Below are 22416 nucleotides of genomic sequence, written 5' to 3'. Positions count from 1 at the left end.
AGCCTTGTGGGACTGGCCCTTAGCTGGTGAGGTCTGCACTAACGCCAGTATCACTAATGGGGTAAGAGTGAATTCATTCATCCGTCGTTGAGTCAGGGTCTGCAGGCCAGACTCCCACAGGTGGGGTTGACATCTCACGCTAATTTGATAGTTTTCCAGAACACTAGTAAATATGACTATAATTCCAAGATTTTTTTAAAAAAACCCTCAGTGACAAGTGCATACCTCCATCCACACAATTCCATCCCGATTTCTCCATTTCTTTTTGGTGATCACTATCAAGATTTGAACCCACAATGTCTTCTGAATCCAACTTAATATCACACTTTGCTTTCCAAACCCTGTTTGCCATCTGCCTGCCCCTGTGCTCTCGGAACTGGCAGGATGGATCTGAGTGGCATTGAGGAATCCAGGGTTTTGTTCAGGAGCAAGAGTTTCATTTTTCCTTTAATTGAATTACTTATCACTGGAAGTTAAATGCCTCCTTCTGAAAAGCAGCCAGTTGCTTTAGACAGAGGGATGTTTGGCTCCTGAGTGATATTCCTTCTAAACACACAAATTGGTCACCAAAACTTCTCCAAGCCTCGGAAATGCTAGACTCTATTCTGAGAGATTTGGCAATTTCACCTACCTTTAATGCATTGGCAGGTGTGTGATGAGCCTGGGTCTTATACACAAAATGAATTTTTGGTCTTTTTGTCTATTATTGTAGCTCAGGAATACACTCACAGAATTGGGAGAATGTGGTTGGGATGGCCCAATGTAAAATGTATTCTGAGAAGTGATTGCAAAATTCACTTGGGGGCAGGGTGGAGGGGTGTTGAGGCATCACTCAGAGACAGAGGCACTCATCATCCTCAACACCCAACCCTGGAGTGCTTCAGTAGGTCCATGTGGCTGCTGTGATACTGTGATATAATTAGAAGTGTATATTTTGGTCTTTGTCCCTGGCTCTGGGCCAGGGCTCTGAAAACCCTTACAATCTCCTGAGTGACAGGGGTGCTGGGAAAACCTTTTGTTCTAACATTTGGTCTGTGACCCTGGTTCCTGACAGTGATTCTGAATCCCCTGGAATTTCTGGGGAGATAGAAGCATCTTTTATTCTAATGAGGTGACGCTTGGCGGCTCCTGGCGGGGGCGGGGGAGGTTAAGTGCTAGAAAGACCCAGACACGATTAGCAATCTGAAGCTTTCAACTCCACCTGCCACCCTCCAGGCAGGGGAGAGGGGCTGGAGATTGAGCTAATTACCGGACTTGCCTACATAATGAAGCCTGAACTACAGGGTGCGGAGAACTTCTGGGTGAGTGGACACATCCAGGTGCCGGGGGGTGGTGCACCCCAACTCCAGGGTGACAGAAGCTCTGGTGCTCGGGGCCCTCCCAGGCCTCGCCCTGTGTGCCTCTTCCTTGCTGTTCACCTGCATTCTTTATTATATCCTTTATAATAGACCAGGGAGCACAAGTGAAGCGTTTCCCTGAGATCTGAGTCCTGGTGAATTCATCGAAACCAAGGAGGAGGTCGTCAGTGACTTAGAGTCAATTTATAGCCAACTTGAATGGAAACGTGGGTGACTTGGGGATTCAATACTTGCAACTGGTGTCTGAAGTGGAGGACAGTCTTGTGGTTCTGGCCCTTAACTGGTGAGGTCTGCACTAATGCCAGGTAAGTAGTCTCAGAATTCAGTTAAATTCTGGAACAGCCAGCCAGTGTCCAGGAGCTACAGAATTGGTTGGTCTGGGAACACATATCTGATGTAGGAAGGGAAGTGGTGGGGTGAGTATAGGAAGGCTTTTTTTTTTCCTTTTTGTTTTTTGAGATGGAGTTTCACTCTTTCACCCAGGCTGGAGTGAGGTGGCACGATCTTGGCTCACTGCAACCTCTGCCTCCTGGGTTCAAGCAATTCTCCTGCCTCAGCCTCTAGAGTTTGCTGGGATTACAAGGGCCCACCACCACACCTGGCTAATTTTTGTATTTTTAGTAGAGACGGGGTTTCACCATGTTGGCCAGGCTGGTCTGGAACTCCTGACCTCAGGTGATCCACCTGCCTCAGCTTCCCAAAGTGCTGGGATTACAGGTGTGAGCCATGGCGCCCAGCCTTTTTCAGCTGCCATTAAGAGAGACAGGCTGTGAGTATAAAGATGCTGAGAAAGATTGTTGTTCCAGGATATTCGCTCCCCGCCCCCACCCCCATGAGGTATGGTGCTCTTCACCCCTTGGTGCTGGACCTGGTCATGTGACCTACATTGGTTCCACTTATTGGTGTGACTTGTTTTGGTCAAATGGAAACGAGTGGCTTTGCCGCTGTAAAGACCCGAAATACACGGATGAAGTGGCCTCAGCATGCTGCACTTCTGCCACCACGAGAAGGGCTGCCCTAAGGTAGCTGCTGCTGCTTTGGCTTGCGGCTGCAAATGAACACAGGTGGAGCACACCTGGATTCAACCTGCAGCTTAGGGTCAAGCCTGGCCCAATCCTTGTTCACTGACTTCTAGCTAACCATAGGCATGTGGGAGGGAAGACTTGATTATTGTTTGAAGTTGTTGAGTTTGGGGTGGTTTGTTACGCAGCATCACTGACTGTAGCTGACTGATACAGATGCCAATGCAGTTTCAAACAAGCCTCAAAGGATAAGGAGGGACTGTGTGCAGTGGCTTACACCTGTAATCCCAGCACTTTGGGAGGCCAAGGCAGATGGATCACTTGAGGTCAAGAGAAACCCCATTTCTACTAAAAATACAAAAATTAGCCAGGCATGGTGACGGGCGCCTGTAATCCCAGCTACTAGGGAGGCTGAGGCAGGAGAATCACTTGAACCGGGAAGCAGAGATTGCAGTGAGCTGAGATCATGCCATTGTACTCCAGCCTTGGTAACAGGGTGAGACTCCATCTCCAAAAAATAAAAGGTAAGGGGGAACCCCTCTCCAAGTGCAGGCATTGACTTGTGACGAAGCTGCCGACAGTGTGGACAGCTCTGCAGATTCCTCATTTCCATGTGGACAGCTCGTCACTTCTCCAGGCAGCCTGCGATGACCGAAGAGGAGAAACCAATGTTTGGCTTTAATACTTCATCATCTTGTCCCATGAAACCCAATTCTAAAGTCAGATTAGGTGTGCTCACTTAGGTTTCAGTCCAAATGCTGTGGTGCTACCGATGTCCACAAATTAACTGAAGCGACGAGGTTGAGGGGACACTGAGTGGGCTGAGGTCACACCCTCTGGCCTGTGCAGCTGGGTCTCCCTTGAGTAGGATGACTCACTCATCCCACGTTTAAAATGGCAATTCCCAAATCCCAGGACCCCTCTTAGTTTGGAGGGTGGGGCCACTCTATGCCCACCGAGGCCTGGGACTGGCCAGGTCTTTGACAGCCACTGTAAGATGAATTCACTGATTTCGGAAACATTCACACTTTGAACAATCTGTGTCTTAGGATTGTGGAAACATTATTCCTACAGTAAACAAGATAAAAATAGATGCAGACGTTAGGATGGAAATCGGGCTGGCAAAGACGGTGTATGAAACACATATTTCTCATCCTCCCTCTTCAAACCCACGAGCCTGACACTTGGTGGATTTTACAGATATTAATCTACAAGGACAAACAGAACAGGACACGAGATGATGGAAGGAAGATTTGGGAAACAGGAAGAGACACGCGGCCCCTGACCCAGCAACTCTGGGAAAGGTGAATCAGAACAGGTGTGGAGGATATCTGAGAAGACCTGACTTACCCCGCAGAACCCCCTGGAAGAGGGATGAAGGGTGCCTGGCTAAGAGGCAGTCTGGCCCTGATTCTTCTCCCTGAGGCTTATGCTGGCAGAGGAAACACAAATTTGGATGTAGTAAAGAAAGACTTTATTCAAAAGGACTATTGTGAGTGGGTGGAGGGAAATACTATAATAGAACACTCCGCGCATGAGGTCTGCAAGCGTCTCCAGAGTTAGACAAAAAGAACCTTTCTTTTCTAGAGAGGGGTAAGCAAAGCTAGAAAGAGCCAGGTGTGGGGAAATGGGATGAAGGATGGTGTGTGGCCAGGTGTGGCGGCTCACACCTGTAGTCCTAGCACTTTGGGAGGCCAAGGTGGGCGGATCACTTGAGGTCAGGAGTTTGAGATCAGTCTGGCCAACAGTGGCTGAGAAGGCTGCTGAGGGGTTTTCACCACCAAACGAGGAAATAAACGAAAAGAAAGAAGGCAGAGGAAAAAGAAGCAGGGCATTCAACTCGAAGGAGAAATGAAGAGAATCCTTAGAAGGGATTCATGAAGACAGGTCCCAGGATGTAGAGGGTCACCAGTTCATACTGGGACATGTCAGAGTTCTCTAGGCTAATTACCACCAATAAAATAAAGGTGTTAGAATTCTGTTGCATATGGATATATTAAGAGGCTATTTAGACAAACAGTGGCAAATGTGAGGCTAAATTAGCAACCATAGAATACTGCATGGTTCAGGTGTAAATAGCTTTAGGTCTTTTATCCATGTGTTACTGATTTTTGCAAAAGATGTGGAAATAAACGTGTCACATCCTCCAAATACAGCAGGGAAAAGTGGAAAAAAAAACATCAATGAACTGGAAACTGTACCTGAAAAAATTACCCAGAACATGGCACAGTGGGACAAAGTGGCAGGGAATCTGAAAGAGGCGTTGAGAGACGTAGATAAAGGCATGGAGCATGGATTGAGAAGGATGGACCGAGAAGGACTGGCTTAGCATCCCCTGTGCTCCAGGAGGTGATGAGGGAGTCTGTGTGAGAAACATATGAGATGTTTAGACAAATTTCCAGAATGAATGTGAGACATCAATCCTTAAAATCAGACAATCTAGTCAATTTCAAATGGAATAAATAAAAGAAATTCGCACTTAGGTAAAGAATAACAGATGGGAGGGAGGGAAGGAAGGAGAAGGAGAGAGAGAGAGAGAGATGGGGAAGGAGAGAGAAAACAAAAGGGGAGTAGGAGGGACCAATGGCTGGCTCTCACTAGCAAAAATGGTAGTATGAAAATAGTGAAAAATATCTTCAATATGCATAAAGAAAATATCTACCTAGCAAAAATTACTTTTAAGAATGAATGTATAGCTGGGTGTGGTGTCTGACACCTGTAACCCCAGCACTTTGGGAGTCCAAGGCAGGAAGATCACTTGAGCCTAGGCATTTAAGGTCAGCCTGGGCAACAAAATGAGACCTCATTTCTTAAAAGAAAAAAAAAAAGAAGAAAGAAAGAACAGGTGTGGTAGCTCACGCCTGTAATCCCAGTAATTTGGGAGGTCAAGGTGGGAGGATCACTTGAGGCCAGGAGTTTGAGACCAGCCTGGCCAACATGGTGAACCCCCATCTCTACTAAAAATAGAAAAAATTAGCCAAGCCATGGTGGCGGGTACTTGTAATCTCAGGTGGCGGGTACTTGTAATCTCAATGACTCAGGAGGCTGAGGCACAAGAATTGCCTGAACCTGGAGGCGGAGGTTGCAGTGAGATGACATTGTGCCACTGCACTCCAGCCTCGGTGCCCAGTGTCTAAAAAAAAAAAGGAAAAGGAAAAAAATGAAAGTAAAATAAAGACATCTTCAAACATTAAAAAAATCTGCAGGAATTTGCCTCAAAAGATTGTCACTAGAGAGAATTCTAAAAGAAAATCAAATAAATAAGGAAGAATGATGAGCAAAAAACAGTGCTCAATATGTGAGTAAATTAGGACAAAACTGATGACATAGAAAACCATTTGGTGGGGTTTTAAAAGATATGTGTTTACATTATTCATCAATATTATACAGCAGGAAGAGGCTGATCAGAGTTCAAAGGCTTAAGGTTCTTGTGTTGTTTAGAAAAAGAGTAAAGATTATGATGAATCTCAGAATTCCTTACTAAAATTACTAAGGAAATCACTAAAGGAATAAAAATAGAGGCTATAACTTCCAAATTAATAGAGGGAGAAATTGGAATGAGGAAAAAGAATTTAATCCAACAGGAGTTAAGGAAGGTTAGAAAAAAGCAGAATTGGTAGCACAATTTGAAAACACATAATGTGTTGGTGGAAATGAATTCAAATAGAACTATAACTACAATAAATATAAATGAAGTAAACTTGTAAAACTCTACAGTTAAAAGTATAAAGATTGTCATACTGAAAAAAAAAAAAAATCTAGTCAGGAGTTTGAGATCAGCCTGGCCAATGTGGTGAAACCCCGTCCGTACTAAAAACACAAAAATTAGCTGGGTGTGGTGGTGCGCACCTGTAATCCCAGCTACCCAGGAGGCTGAGGCAGGAGAATCGCTTGAACTTGGGAGGCGGAGGTTGCAGTGAGCCGAGATCACACCATTGCACTCCAGCTCTGGGCGACAGAGCAAGACTCCATCTCGGGGGAAAAAAATTTATCTACAGGCTATTAACAATAGATACACCTAAAACATAAAGGCATAGAAAAATTGAATGCCACTTACTAAAAGAAAGCTACAGCTATATCAATATCAGACCAATTGCCTTTAATGTAAATAAACCACTTGACCAGAGACTAAAAGTGCTGCTCATAATGAACAGTTCAATTAACTAGGATTATGTAACAATTACATTTTTATGTATCTAATAATATAAATCAAAATACAAAAAGCAAACATTGACAGAATTACAGCGAGATAAATTCACTACCATATTGGAAAGGTTTAGTATACCTCTGTCAGCCATTGGTAGATTAAGAAGATAAAAATTTAGAAAAGATGATGAATATTTGAATAACAAAATAAGCTCAAAAGGAAAACAAAAGACAAACTCAATCCGGGTAGATGAGGAGAGTTTAATAAGAGAGATGTTTTGCAACAGCACCCTGATAAAAAGCAGTGTTCTCACCAAGTTAAGAGACCTGTAGAGCAGAGGTGTACTTGGCATTGGTTGAGGTGAACCTGTTATTCATATTTGCATTCGAAGCAGCTGTAAGAAATAGAAAAGTTCCTCTTCAAAGTTTCCTTTCTTGTTAAAGAATAATCGTAAGTGAAATAATAGTTTGTTTTAAACACTTTCTTCAAAGCCTTCTTGCTTTTTGCTAGTAGCTCTTTGTTAAGTCCTATCCTATGTAGCTGTTAGACATGCTTACAGGCACACAGTACATTCTATGTCCTTGTACTGTAACCAAGATACCCGTGCTGGACGTGCTCACAGGCATGTCCCAGCTCGCAGCCTATGCCCCTTCCTTATTTGGACTTCCTTTGTGTTCTCTATTGCTTTTACCTGTTTAGAAAAGTTTTAAGTTGTTAGCCAATCAAGTCTTAGTTTAGATTGTGGGGTCTGGCTCCAACTAACAGAGATCAGACATAGCAGTAAGGACAACCCCAAATGCATAAAAGATAAATATGTCTGCTTTACCTTTGTTTGTTGTACTCTCATGGCAGATTTGCTGGTGAAAGTACCCTTTCTGCAAGAGGCAAAGATTGCCTTGCTGAGAGATCCTTTGTCCCATTGCTGATTTTTTTTTGTGGCACCAAAAATTTACATATAACAGCATTGCTGATATTTTATCTGATATTTTAACAGTAGAAGCTGTTACAAATGTTTACCAATTTTTTTTTTATATACACAGTTCTAGAAATTGGGCTATGAAAAATATTGTGACAAAGTGGTGACTACCAAAACAGACTTCAGCCTCCAAGTTGTCCTGCCTTTGCTGGAGTCATTAATCAGACCCTTGAAATGTGGGAGCCCTTTGTACATCAACCTAATGTCCTGGAGAGGGACTCAACTTTTTGTAAATAAGTCCTCTAAATTTTTGTTGCATTGTTTTCAAATCTGTTGGAAATCTTTAATCAATGTGTTCAATAAACAAGTGCCAAGAATTTTGAGCTTTGAAGCTCTAGTGAGTTGTAATTATCAGAAACAATCCATGCCAAGAGAGAAACATTGAATTCATTCCTACAAAAGCAAGGGAGGAGATGAAGAAATTAAATGCCGAGATCTCCAATGGTGTATGAGGTATAATTTTTAAATCCCATAATTGTTTTTGGAATATCTCAACATGTAGGGGGAAACTTTTGATGAGATTCTTAGTTTTAATTGGAAAAATTTATATTCGCTATTGGAATGGAAGGAAATCTAGAGGGTCTACTGTTTTTGCAACATTTAAATTTGATTAAACATTTGAAAGAATTATCAGTTTTGGCCAGGGGGGAGGGGATAAGTTTTGGCTTATAAAAATATTTGTTGATGAAGATAATTACCCTGGATGGAGTCTCACTCTGTCACCGAGGCTGGAGTACAATAGTGCAATCTCAGCTCACTGCAACCTTTGCCTCCCAGGTTCAAGTGACTCTCTTGCCTTAGCCTCCTGAGTAGCTGGGAATACAGGTGTTTGCCACCTTGCCTGTATTTACAAAGTGAATTTTTTGTATTTTTATTAGAGATTGGGTTTCACCATGCTGGCCAGGCTGGTCTTGTACTCCTGACCTCAGGTGATCCACCCACCTTGGCCTCCCAAGGTGCTAGGATTACAGGCATGGGCCACTGTGCCTGGCCCATGATATTGTATTTTTAACTTTTCTGTACATGTGTTCATTGCTAGCCTATATAAATACAATGGGTTTTTGCATGTTCATATTGCATCCTACAACCTTGCTGAACTTACTTATTAGTTGTAGGAAGTTTTTAATTGTTTGTTTGTTGTATAGATTCTTTGCAATTTTCTATATACACAATTATGCCTCTGAAAATAGGGACAGTTTTACTTCTTATTTTCAATCTGTGTGTATTTTATTTCATTTTCTTGCCTTATTGCATTGGCTAGAACTGCCAGCACTATGCTGAATGAGAACAGCGGGAGTCGACATCATTACCTGGTTCTCCATCCTAGGGGGAAAGCACTTTGTCTTTGGCCATCAAGTATAACGTTAGTTATAAGGTTTTTGTAGATACTTCCTATCAAGTTGAGGAAGTTCCCCTTTGTTCTCATTGTGAGTTTTGATCATAAATGGCCATTGATTTTTTCAAAAACATAATTCACATACCACAACATTTTAAATAAACTTAGTAGTTTTTAGTATAGCCACAATGTTGTGCAGCCATTAACACTAATTCTAGAACAATTCATCACCCAAAAAAACCCTATACCCATTAGCAGTCATTGTCCTTCCTTCCTTCTCCCCAGAAATCAATTCCTCTGGAGTTAATTCATATTATAATTATTGATTTTTCTTGACTATTATTCTTAGCATAAGATGTCTTCGTGGGCTTCAGAGTTTTGAATCTCAGGCTCATTTTGTGTTGAAAGAGTTTGTCTCTTTTTCTCTCTTGGTACTCCCTTCTCCCGTCTAGCAGTTTGGGGTGGCTCCATTTGATGCCTGGTCTGCAGTACAGAAATACATGCACACACACACACACACACACACACACATTCGATATATATACATACACACACATATATACATACTTATGTATACATATATGTATATTATATATGTGTATATACATTTTATTGGTGATTTGGAATCCTGACCCTCTTGGTCCACTTGTTCAACCAGAGGGCATGAGATTCATGAGACTGTATCTGTGTTCTTCTTTGCCCCAGAGCCACACTTTCACATAAACTCTCACACCCGACCCCCATGAAATGACTCAATCCAATATTCAGACTTTTTTTCTGACATAGGGGTGACTCCTCTCTCCCCAGTCCCCTGGCTTTAAATAGGAAGCCTGGCTGTGTTCCCAGCTTTGGGTCCCTATTATGCCTCAGGTCTGGAGCCCTGCAGGCCCATGTCAGTACTCAGAAGTTTGTGTTTCTGGACCATTGTGAAGTTTATCTTATTTCTGAGCTCACTGATATCCTTTCAGCATTTTGTTTGCATATTTTATTGTTCTGTGTTCACAGCCCTGACAGACACCTCAGAGCATGAACCATACCTTCATCTGGATGAGAAGTCCAATACTCTTCTCCTGTTTATTTTAAAAATTCCATTAATTTTTATTTTGCTCTATTTTTATGGGCTGCCATCTAATTTTCTCTTGGAAGTAAGGTGAAATACAGGTAAGTTGCATATTTCTTCAAATGTGTTATCATTTCTGAAATTGGGGTACACCTTATATTCAATGCACCTGGGAATTTAAGATTTATGGTGTCAACCACACTTGAAATTGCAGCAGACGCTTCCCTCATATGCACAGTATCCAGGGGCCTGGGGAGCTGCAACCGTGGCACTGAGGGCAGAGAGACAGATGGATTGACTCCCAGGAGTGGATGGGATTCCTCTGTGTGTTTAGAAGAACTTGGAGGGGTAGAAGGCTCCAGGCTCATATCTGCTTTTGAAGTCATTGACCTCAGTCAAGGTCAGCTCCCACTGCTATCTGATTCGGAAGGTCTCATGGAAGAAGTTTAAGGACGCAGAGTCTTCCTCATTTCCCTTTTTTTTTTTTTTTTGTGAGATGGAGTCTTGCTCTGTCGCCCAGGCTGCAGTGCAGTGGCACAATCTCGGCTCACGGCATCTTCTGCTGCCCGAGTTCAAGCGATTCTCCTGCCTCAGCCTCCTGAGTAGCTGGGACTACAGGTGTGCACCACCATGTCTGGCTAATTTTTTTGTATTTTAGTAGAGATGGGGTTTCACCATGTTGGCCAGGATGGTCTCAATCTCCTGACCTCATGATCCATCTGCCTCAGCCTCCCAGAGTACTGAGATTACAGGCATGAGTCACCACCCTCATTTCCCTCTTGCTTCATGCTCTACAAGTTTTCACCTGGTCCCAAAGGGTGCACACTTTGGCACACTGGGGTACAAGTATCCTTTCCAAGTTCTGACATTGCAACTGTGGGACCAGCCCAAACTGGGTCTGAGATAATCTAGCCTGGCTATGGTGACTCCATTTTAAGCAATCCTGTTGACTCCATCTTGACCACCTTGAGCTATAGGGCCCTCTGTTCCTGAAACTTTGTAGCCTGAGGCACCTGGTATTTTGCAGCCTATTTTCTGAGAAACAGGGCCCACTGGCTCATAAATCCTGTACCTGCAGCTGTGTAACTGCTTACCCCACATCCTGCTTGACAAACAACTTTAAATAGAATCTTTGTTGCTAGGTCCCCACTCCCCTAATCTGCTTTTTCTCCTTCTGTAACAATTTGCTTTCTGCCCCCTAACCCATGAGAAGATATAAAAATGGTGACTGCCTTTTGTTCTGGGCCGAGAGGTTTGAATACTAGCTGACTCTCGGACACCCGGCATTAAACAGACTCTCAACAAACTCAGAGTGTGGCATTTCTGCTTCAAACTCGCTTTGGGTATAACAGGTCTAACTTGTTAATAACAAAATGTCAAGTTGCCTTTATGTATAACAGAGTCCAAAACTGCAAGTCATGTAGCATGGGCATGTGCCACAGAGAAAGCTTTGACCTCTAACAACACCCAGAAGCAATGATTCCTCCCCTTGGAACCAAGAAGACTAGGACATGACCAGAACTTGAACACCAGAACTTATTCACAAGCAAGGGGGTCCATCGGCTTGGAAGGTCGGGGCTAAAATCTGCTTTAACATACATTACCATATATGTTCAAACTTGAAGCCCTCCAGACCCCGAAAAGCCAACATTTCTAAATACTTTCTCTTGCCATCTGATCCCTTAAAACTTGCCCCAGACCACAAATCAGGGACAGATTTGAGCCCACCTCCTCTCCTTGCTGGTTAGTTTTTCAATAAAGCTTTTCTTTTCTCAAAAACTGGTGCCTGCTGGGCACAGTGGCTCATGCCTGTAATCTCAGCACTTTGGGAGGCCGAGGCAGGTGGATCAAAAAGTCAGGAGTTTGAGAACAGCCTGGCCAATATGGTGAAACCCTGTCTCTACTAAAAATACAAAAATTAGCCAGGCGTGGTGGTGCGCACCTGTAGTCCCAGCTACTTGGGAAGCTGAGGCAGAAGAATCGTTTGAACATGGGAGGTGGAGGTTGCAAAGAGCTGAGATCGTGCCACTGGACTCCAGACTGGGATACAGAGCGAGACTCTGTCTAAAAAAAAAAAAGAAAGCTGGTGCCATAGTTACTGGCTTCTGTGTGCATCAGACAGCAAGACCATTTGCTCAGTAACAACATCCTGTTTCCCTAATTCTCTTGAGTGAAAACTGTAAGTCTGAGTGAGTCCAACTCTGTCCCAGGCCTGTCTAAGGAGTGCAGATGGTTGTCAGCTTCAGCCTCCTTGAAGACTGTGTCCTCAAAAGACTGGCATGCTGGGTATTGTTATCTGCAGAATCATGAGGTTCATAAACCTGGAAAGGAGAGTTTTATTTCTCATAAAAGATTGCAGCCTGTAGGGTGGCCATTTGGACAGGCTGGGAAGTGTAGCCTCTGGCCGGAAGCCATAAACAGGCACTTCAAGGGTTGGAAGAGTAAGGCAGGAGTTTATGTTGAACAGGATGGCCAAATATACATATTCAATAAGCTACAGGAGGAGTCATGAATATTTATGAGAAGAGAAATACGCACATGTGCAACTGAGCTTCATGTCCCTTCATGGGTCATATGTAGAAAAAATGATGGTGTTAGCATGATCTGAGGGTGGAGTTTTCAGCCCTCTAACGTCAAAAGGTGAAGCAGAGGACACAAAAACTTTCACCACACATCCTCCACAGACTGGCCAGAACCACACCTTTGTTGGTGGTCTCTTATCAGGAAAGAATGCTGGTCAGTTGTTGTGTCCCACGAAAAGGGAGGGGCAGTGTCAGGTGGTTGGTTGATATCAATGTTAAAGTCTTTCAAAGGGGCATGTTTCTGTTTGACCCTTAGGGAAAAAAGCCTAATGGTGGTTATCGATTATGAATGGGAGGCAGATGTCGAGGTGTGCCCAACCTCCCATACCATCATGGCCAGCAGTTCAGCTTCCCAGGTTTCTCTGGGGTCCCCTGGCCAAGAAGGGGTCTGTTCAGTTGGTTGGGGGGCTTACATTTTTATTTTTATTTCTCAGTATCTTTTCTCTCCAGCCATGCCAGCTTGGAACTGACTGTGTAGAAGCGTCTCGGTAAGGTCAAGCTGGAAATATCCAGACCCAGAATCAATCAGTTTATACCCTTCGGCCAGTGTATTAGTCTGTTTTCACGCTGCTGATAGACATATCCGAGACTGGGCAATTTACAAAAGAAAAAGGTTTATTGGACTTACAGTTCCGAATGGCCGGGGAGGCTCACAATCATGGCAGAAGGTGAAAGGCATGGAGGAACAAGTCAGGTCTTACATGAATGGCAGCAGGCAAACTCAGAGCTTGTGCAGGGAAACTCCCCTTTTTAAAACCATGAGATGTTTTGAGACTCACTATCACAAGAACAGGGAAGGAAAGAGCCACCCACATAATTCAGTCCCCTCCCACGATGTTGGAATTGTGGGAGTTACAACTCAAGATGAGATTTGGGTGGAGACACAGCCAAAGCGTATCAGCCAGGTATCTTCACTCCTTGGTATTTACCCCGGGGAACCCAGCAGACAAAAGGGTGGGGATTTATATATAAGTGTAGTTTATAAAACTTTAGCATGGTAAACAAGATAAGGATCTATCAAAAAGGGTATGACTAAATACATTGGGGTACAGGATTTCCATGGACCACAGGCAAGATCTGCAAATCATGCTTCTGAACTATCTTTAATAGGAAAATGCTCAAAATCCAATGTGTTATGGTTACAAAATATTCACAAATTAAAAAATTAATATTTTGTAGAACATATCATAGAAACATGACTGGATGGAACTATGGAAATATTACTATTTGCTTAGCTAGGTGTGGTGGCCTCTGTGGTCCCAGCTACTGGGGAGGCTGAGGTTGGGAGGATGACTTGAGCTCAGGGTTCCAGGTGGCGGGAGCTATGATGGTGCTACTGCATTCCAGCCTGGGCAACTAAGTGAGTGTATATAAACATAAATCAGTATTTGCTATCGCTAGGTGGAGGAAGTCTGAGTAGTATAAAGGGTTTTTACTTCTCTGACATCAACATTTGTCACATTACATTATATTTGTTAAATTAAATTATATTCAAATCACAATAAGGGCCTGGCGTGGTGGCTCACGCCTGTAATCCCAGCACTTTGGGAGGCCAAGGCGGGTGGATCACCTGAGGTCAAGAGTTTGAGACCAGTCAGGCCAACATGGTGAGACCTCCATCTCTAGTAAAAATACAAAAATTAGCCGGGCATGGTAGCAGGCGCCTGTAATCTCAGCTACTCTGGAGACTGAGGCAGGAGAATTGCTTGAATCCGGGAGGCAGAGGTTGCAGTGAGCGGAGATCACGCGATTGCACTCCAGCCTAGTCGACAGGGTGAGACTCCGTCTTAAAAAAAAAAAAAAATCATAAGAAGAAGAAAAGTAAATTATCAAAGAAAACCCCAATGACAACACTCAGAGCCTTGCAAGCCCTCTTGGTTGGAATGGCTGGGAGAACACCAAGAACCGCCCTGATGAAGAGGCCACAGCAACCACAGTGGTCCCTGATTGGCTGCTGGGGAGGACGCGCAGCAGATGCCCGTGTTGAGGGGGCGGGGATTCTGCGTCACTTCCGGGGGCGGGCCTCCGCTGTCGCCACACGCGGGAGCGGGAAGTCTCCATGGCAACCAGCAAGGCCCGCGCGAGGCCCACCCGCCGCCGCTGCCGCCGCCACTGCGCCGGCCCCGCCGGCACAAAGACCGCGCGGTGACCCGCCTTCTGCCGCGACCCTGGCCCCGCCCCGGCCCCGGCCCGGTGTGGTTCCTGCACCTGCCGGAGGCCGCCCGCCGCCATCGCCAGCGCAGTCACCCGGCTGTGCTGACCGGGAAGCAGTTCTCGAAGGGCCGCGGGGTGACTCATCGGCCTGGCCGCGTCTCCCGCGCGGGCCATCTTGGTCGCGGCCGGCGGCGGACGGAGCCGTGGAGGAACCGCGAGACTCCAGGTACGCGCGTCCCCTCCCCGCTGCCTGGCCCGGACCGACCCGCCACGGTGGCTGCCCCCAGGCCCGCGGCCGCGGAGCAGCAGTCCCCTTTGTTCTCCCCCGGGCGGGCGCCGTGGGGCTTTGTGCAGCCTCGCCACCCACGCGCAGGCCCTCCACGCCGCCTCTCGCTGTCCTGCCCGCTAGTCGCCATCGAAGCCTTAAAAACATCTTTTCTTAATCCTCCAGGGCCCAGAGCAGGTCCAGCCGCCCGTCCGGCTCCCTAGCCCGCGAGGCCTGCAGTAAAGGAGCCGCGTGGGACCGGGGCCGAAGTCCCCAGGGCCTGCCCCCGCCGGGCATCGTGTGCCCCTCTCTCGGGCCCTCGGCTTGGGCTTGGGGATCTCACAGCCCACCTCCCGTCGTGCACCCCACGCTGCCCCCATTTCCACGGGGACCCACCTGGTCACCACACCCCCTTGGCCCACCCGCGGGTCTCACCCGTGGCTGACCTCTGGCCAGCATGGTGCAGCCGCAGACATCCAAAGCTGAAAGCCCCGCGTCGGCAGCGTCTCCGAACGCCCAGATGGATGACGTCATTGACACCCTGACCTCTCTGCGCCTCACCAACTCGGCGCTGAGGCGGGAGGCCTCCACCCTGCGGGCAGAGAAGGCCAATCTCACCAACATGCTGGAGAGCGTGATGGCAGAGTTGACCTTGTTACGTACCAGGGCGCGGATCCCGGGGGCTCTGCAGATCACCCCGCCCATCTCTGCAATTACTTCTAATGGGACTCGACCTATGACCACACCTCCAACCTCTCTGCCCGAGCCCTTTTCCGGGGACCCAGGCCAGTTGGCGGGGTTCCTGATGCAGATGGACAGATTCATGATCTTCCAGGCCTCCCGCTTCCCGGGTGAGGCCGAGCGCGTGGCCTTCCTTGTGTCTCGACTGACTGGGGAGGCGGAGAAGTGGGCTATCCCCCACATGCAGCCTGACAGCCCCTTGCGCAACAACTACCAGGGGTTTCTGGCAGAGTTGCGGAGAACCTACAAGTCTCCGCTCCGACATGCGCGGCGCGCCCAAATCAGGAAGACTTCTGCCTCTAACAGGGCTGTGCGAGAGAGGCAGATGCTCTGCCGCCAGCTGGCTGCCGCGGGCACGGGGCCTTGCCCAGTGCATCCAGCTTCCAACGGGACTAGTCCAGCGCCAGCCCTGCCTGCCCGAGCAAGGAATCTTTAAGAATCCGCCACCCCTTGGTAGCGTCTGCAGCCGCCCAGGTAGTATACGCTCTTTGCTGTGTAGAAGAAACTGCCCATGCGACAGAATCACTCCTGTGTGAAGACCTCCCTTCTTGCCTCTCCAGACCTGTTCCCCAAGGAGACCTTCCTTCCATCCCTCCTGGTGCCCTGTTTGCCCACCTGGCCGCGCTTCCTCTTACGTGCTAGCTTTGTACCTAACGCGCACTGCATGCTTGCCTCCCTCTTGCTGGCATCCCGGGCTGTTTCAGTGACTACCGCTCTGCTACTGGGACACAGGGACTGGGCTGCACACTGATGGACCACGTGGGCTGACTCCTCCCAACCTGACTTGGTTCATGGAGGCTCCTACTCTGCCTCTGCAAGCTCCCATGGCGGCTCCGCACCTGGTTGTCTGGTTCCCGTTGACGATCTCTGGACAGAAAGAAGCCAGTTTGGCCAGGCTGGTGGCTCGATGGGTGTGCCTGGAGAGGGGTTCTGGCCACGCTGGTGGCTTGATGGGTCTACCTGGAGAGGGGGTCTGGCTTCCTGCCCAAGATGCCCACCGGCCCTGCTAGGGCCCAGTGCAGCAGGCAGGGCCTCATCCGTGCTGTCAGTGGTGGAGTGGTCACTGCTGGGAGTGTAGTTCTAGCACTTCTGGGGCCAGGTTCCACTCTGCACATGAATATGCAGTCTAGGAGGCCCCATTGCTCTCATTGGGAAGGAACAGTGTTGCAGCTGAAGGGTGAATCCATCAGAAGATGCAGCTCCAGTAATGCTTGCCTTCAGCCGCTCGTGTTCTGATCGGGCCGGGGATTTGGGGAATCTGGAACTTGTCTGCTAAATAAGGTCATGGTGGACTTTCAGCCACTGGGGAAGTCCCTCAGGCTGCAGGTTCCTGCACACCCACGCCTGAGGGCCATAGCAGGCTTAGGGTGTTTACCAGTGACTCCTTTGCCGCCCAGGATCTCCATGGGCAGTGCCACAGCTGCTGATGTTCATTCAGTCACTCCTGCCCCTGCCCCATGTCACTGATAGTGAGCCTTGCCCAGCTTGAGACCTGTTCCCATCTCCATTCAGGTGCCACGTGGCCTTCACTGCAGCCCCTGCAGCCAGTCACACTCCATCTGTGGGTCTCCAAGGGCACCCTGTAGCATGTCCTCCCCATGCCTGGACAATCAGGTGTCTCGCCTTTGTCTAAGAGAAAATACACTCCCTTGGGAACCATCTGTAAGCACTTAGGGCCGGGGGTGTCTGCCTCTGGCAACCCAGCCAGGGTCTTGGTGGCATTGGTAAAAGCAAAGAGCTGTGGACTGCCGTGGTCCTAGTGTAGTGACAGTGCAGCACTGGCATGCATGTCCTGCTTCTGAGGGACCTCATGCCTCCTCACAGGGAGATGACCAAGAAGTCATTTTCTGGCTGAGTTTGGCCATGCCCTTTCGACTGTGCTGCTCCGCCATATTTCAGTGTCAAATGAACCACATTGACATGACCTCCTGGACCATAGGGGTTACTACCCTGGGTTCATCTGCCCCTGTCTGAAGGGTTCTGGCTTGGTTGCAGAAGGACAAACTCCGTACCCACCCAAAGACATGTATATGTCTCGGGACCCCAGAGGTTGGGTCCTGGGACCTGGCCGCTCCTGAAAGGGTTTTGATGGTGCTGGGAAAAGTGACTGTGATTCTGAAGAACCACTGCCTTGCAAGACCAAGAAGGTTCGGTGGTTGCTGGGTCCCGCCCACTCATCATCCACTCCGTTAGCCCAATTGCCCTGCTGAACAACTGCCTGAACACAGGCTTTCGGTTCCCTTGGACTCCAGCCGAGGCTGTCCAGGTGGGACCATGGTGCTCATTAAGCATGAACGGAGGGAGGTCGCACATCGGGGCCACCATTCCGTGAATGGGAGGGGACAGATCACTTCTTTGTGCTCAGTTCTCTTCTGTCGCCAGCAGCTGTGTTGATAAGACTAGTACCTGCCAGGGAGATGTGCCCGCAAGTGAAGGGGGACAGTGGCACCTGGGAAAACCTTCCACCTGGAAGGTTTCCACATGGCCCAGCCCAGCCAGAGTAGAAGACCCAGTGTGGAAACAGGGCAAGAACTCCGCCGTGTTGCCAGCCCTGGCTCCACCCAAGTAGCTTGATGAAAGCCCTGCCGTGTTTGTGTCAGGCTGCTGCCCACCGCAGAGCTGCCTGGGAAAGGCCGGCCACACTCCCTGTCCATACCTGCAGCCGGGTCCTTTGCCTTTAGGCGCCCTATCAAAGCAGCTGCTCCAGCTTTGTTTGGCGTGGTGGTTTGTGTTTTTTCTCTTGGTGCTTACGTGTGTGGGCTCAGGACGTGTGCTGGTGTGCTTTTAGGACCTTCTTGATAGCTCCCTGCACTTTGGAACATGGAGCACATGAGAGAGGGTCAGGAGCTTGCCCTCCACCTTGGACTTGGAAGAAGCCCACATCGGAGGGGTGAGGACCCCGTGGTGGCTCTAGTGGAAGACACCTTAGTCCCCAGCTAAGGAGGATGAGGTGCAGACCTCAGTGACGGGGGATCAGGCTGAAGAAGGTGGGAGAAGGGAGATGCTTTGTGCATATTTGGGGCTTATAATATCTCTAAATTTTAGAAAACAGGTATTGATTTATAAAAGGGACAGACAGTAAACAGTGCAGGTGAAGGAAATTCTGTTTCCCTTGGTTCTGGTGTTTTTTGGACTGTACTGTGACTGCTGTCTGCTCCACATGACGCCCCTCTGCTAAGTAAGCTTCACTGCATCCCCGGAAATCACCGGAGATGGCCCTGGCCCAGTGTAATGTGGCCCTGGGACTCACTTAATGCCTAAAGCATTTTGGTGACTTCTAGGAAGCAGCGAAGATGTTTCATTGGCCCCAGGTTAGTATGTGATGAGCTGTGAGGAGGAGTGGAAAACAAAACCCAGGAAGTGCGGCAGGACTAGCCTGAGGCACGTGCTCCTGTTGTCACGGCAGACAGAGCCGCCTTCGGTGGGCACCACCCTAGCAGTTCCGGCCTGCCGGGGAATGAAGGGACGTGGGTTGAGCTGGGCACGTGCTGAGGTTCACTTAGGAACAAGCCCTGGGACTGGACAAAAGAACCCGTGCTGCGGCCACCCACTGAGGGCAGAGCTCTGGGTGAAAGAGGGGCGAGACCCTAGCCTCCATCTGCAGCCACACACAGCCTTAAGGCTCAGCTCACCTCTGCTTGGAGAGTGCTGGTTCTGGGGCTTAGAGAGGTAGGCACCAGGTGTGGCTCCTGGGGAAGGGAAGCAAGAGCAGCCTGCTGGGCCAGCAGAGAAACTCCCCACAGTGGGGAGAAGACTGGGGCATAGGGCCATCCCTGTGGAACTGACAGCTCCCGCTGGTCTCTTCAGGGACCTGAGGTTGGCTGGGGTGGCAGCCGGCACAGCACAGATGTGGTAGAGATGGGAGGAAAGCCAGCTCCTCACTTCGCCTGCCTCAGGCCTTTCCATACACAAGCACCAAATCTACTGGGTCTTCTCATTATCCATGTCAACCACATGTTAGGTCAATTTTTGCAAGTAGAGGAAAGAAGGAAGTAAAATATCACATTTTGGTGCCTCAGGCTTCTTCCCCCAACTATAGTTTGCATTTTGCGTTGACAGTTATGCTGCTGTCCTCTGTCAGGATACAGTTTTGTGCAGCTGTTTTCACTTAGCTCTCGTGGGCATCTCCCTGTATTATTGCTAACGTTACTTTGGAGTGGCTGTGCACTCTTCCATCGACTACATGGACTGTGGTGCCAGTTGCAGATACTAATGCTGTTACTAACATTTCAGTTCTAAGTTGATGAATACCTTTGTGCATAAGGCTGTCTCCCAATGTCAAGTTATTTTCTTAGGATAGACTCCCAGAGATGGATTCTTGAATTAAGGAATATGAAAACCTTTGAGGGTTTTACTACATATTGACAAAATGGTTTCCGGAAACATTTGTGTCCACTTACTGCCACCAGTGAGGATAAACATGTCCATCTTGCCGGTATTGGGAATTTTATCACCTGGCTAAATATTTGCTAATTTGATAATGAAAAAAGTAGCATTGTGTTTTAGTTGGCGTTTCATTGATTTCCAGCACGGTTGAGCATCTCTCATGTGAAGCGATTCTATTTCCTCTTCTGTGGATTGTCAGTGTCCTTTGCTCTATCTTCTGGGGTCTGATACATTTGTATGAGCCTGGTATGATTAAAGATATTAATCTGGTGTGTGTCATACTTGCTGCAGCTCTTTCCGGGTGTTTACTTTGCGTGTGTGTGTTTTATCTTGCTGAAATTTTGACATACGTAGCCAGTCTTCGCAGCACTGTGTCAGCTAGACAAGAACACGAGGCAGGCAGGTATATTTTGTCTGTTTTGTTCATGGCTGTAGCATTAGCACCTGTGACAATGCCTGGCATGTGGTAGGTACTCAGTGAGTACCACATTAGTTACGCCAGTGGATCTGCAGCGCATTGGGATCTACAGACGGACCCAGCAGCATGCACTCCAGAGCTCATAGGCCATGGGCAGTGAGCTGTCCACACTCCAGAGCTCACGGGCCATGGGCAGGGAGCTGTCCACACTCCAGAGCTCACGGGCCACGGGCAGTGAGCTGTCCACACTCCAGAGCTCACGGGCCACGGGCAGTGAGCTGTCCACACTCCAGAGCTCACGGGCCACGGGCAGTGAGCTGTCCACACTCCAGAGCTCACGGGCCATGGGCAGTGAGCTACCCACACTGCAGAGCTCACGGGTCATGGGCAGTGAGCTCTCTACACGCCAGAACTCATGGACCACGAACAGGGAGCTGTCCACACTCCAGAGCTCACGGGCCATGGGCAGTGAGTTGTCCACACTGCAGAGCTCACAGGTCACGGGCAGTGAGCTCTCCACACTCCAGAGCTCACGGGCCACGGGCAGTGAGCTGTCCACACTCCAGAGCTCACGGGCCACGGGCAGTGAGCTGTCCACACTCCAGAGCTCTGCAGAGCTCATGGGCCACGGGCAGTGAGCTGTCCACACTCCAGAGCTCACGGGCCACAGGCAGCTCTCACACATTTTGTCTCAGGGTCCCCTTGCACTATAAGAGGAACTCATTGAGGACCTCAAAGAGCTTTGGCTTATATAGGTTTATCCATCAATATTTACCATATTATACATTTAAACAGAAAGTTTTAAAATATTTTGAAAATAAAAACACACTTAAATAATGTTTTAAATAAAAACTCTATTTTCTAAAACAAAACATGATTTAGTGAGAAGAGGCATTGGAGAAGACATTCTGGCAAATGTCTGTCAGTCTGGCTGAAGAGAAGACAGTGGGAGCGTCCTACCTGCTATGCTCAGCCCTCCTCAGTGCACGCCACGGCGCCTCTGCAAAGCCCGCTGTACACCCGGAGATGACGCGGAGAACGCACACGGCATTTTGGGATTATTGTGAAAGCAATTTTACCTCATGGACCCCCGAAAGGGTCTTGCCCCACTTTGAGAACTGCCGCTCTAAAGAGACAAGGGTCAGCAGTCCTGCCAGCAGCCGTTCCTTCCGTCGCTCCACACTGCAGGCCTTTCATCCCTCCAGATTCACAAACAGTTATTTCTGGGATTAATTTGGCATGTAATGTGAGATGAGGCTCCAAGTAGACTTTCTTTCAAAGATTTAAACAAACACCCTGAGTCCACTTATTAAAAATTCTTTCTCGTCCTTGGTCCCACGTGTTCTTTCCTTCACACTTGGGGAAATCTTATCTGTTGCAGGACCAGCTTGTTCCACTGTCTATTCAGTCGATCCATTTATCTTGCCCAGTACTTTCCTATTTTAGCTGACTTGGGTTTTCTAATTGCTTTTTATTTTTTTTGAGATGGAGTCTCTTTCACCCAGGCTGGAGTGCAGTGGCGCATTCTCAGCTCACTGCAACCTCCACATCTTGGGTTCAAACGATTCTCCTGCCTCAGCCCCCCAAGTAGCTGGGATTACAGGCACCTGCCACCACGCCCAGCTAATTTTGTTTGTATTTTTAGTAAAGGGGTCTCACCATGTTGGCCAGGCTAGTCTTGAACTCCTGACCTCAGGTGATCCACCCGCCTTGGGCTCCCAAAGTGCTGAGCTTACAGGTGTGAGCCACCATGCTTGGCCAGGTTTTATAATTTCTATTCATATCTAGTAGGGCTCTCCCACTTCAGATTTTTCTTAGCTGTTCTTACCAGATGAGCTTCAAAACATGCTACAGTTTCCCCCAAATCCTGGTACCAGGTGCAGGGGCTGGAGTGGCAGAAGCACTTTGGTGAGCTGTGTGCAGGGCACAGCGTCGTGGGCTCTGTGGAGGAACTCTGCGGTCGTGGGCTGG

The 22416-nt window shown here is 48.1% G+C and overlaps 1 protein-coding gene and 1 long non-coding RNA gene across 2 annotated transcripts; both read left to right on the top strand.

The window, feature by feature from the left end:
* The first annotated feature begins 1018 nt into the window (after positions 1-1018).
* On the top strand, positions 1019-8567 carry LOC105715211 (uncharacterized). Its single transcript, XR_001106999.3, has 3 exons — positions 1019-1301; positions 1449-1663; positions 3581-8567. It is a non-coding gene; the product is annotated as an uncharacterized LOC105715211 (long non-coding RNA).
* A 6605-nt stretch (positions 8568-15172) lies between these two features.
* RTL6 (retrotransposon Gag like 6) lies at positions 15173-21869 on the top strand. The gene is made up of 2 exons (XM_012449484.3): positions 15173-16115; positions 21328-21869. Exon 1 carries the CDS (start codon positions 15358-15360, stop codon positions 16075-16077), a length of 720 nt encoding a protein of 239 aa, XP_012304907.1. The 5' UTR covers positions 15173-15357; the 3' UTR covers positions 16078-16115; positions 21328-21869.
* The last annotated feature ends 547 nt before the right edge of the window (positions 21870-22416 follow it).

Source organism: Aotus nancymaae, unplaced genomic scaffold, assembly GCF_030222135.1.
Source record: "Aotus nancymaae isolate 86718 unplaced genomic scaffold, 86718_ANA_hifiasm-v0.15.2.pri h1tg000076l, whole genome shotgun sequence".
Taxonomy (NCBI): domain Eukaryota; kingdom Metazoa; phylum Chordata; class Mammalia; order Primates; family Aotidae; genus Aotus; species Aotus nancymaae.
The sequence above is the reverse complement of the archived record's forward strand: the minus strand, read 5'-3'. Positions and strand labels throughout refer to the sequence as shown.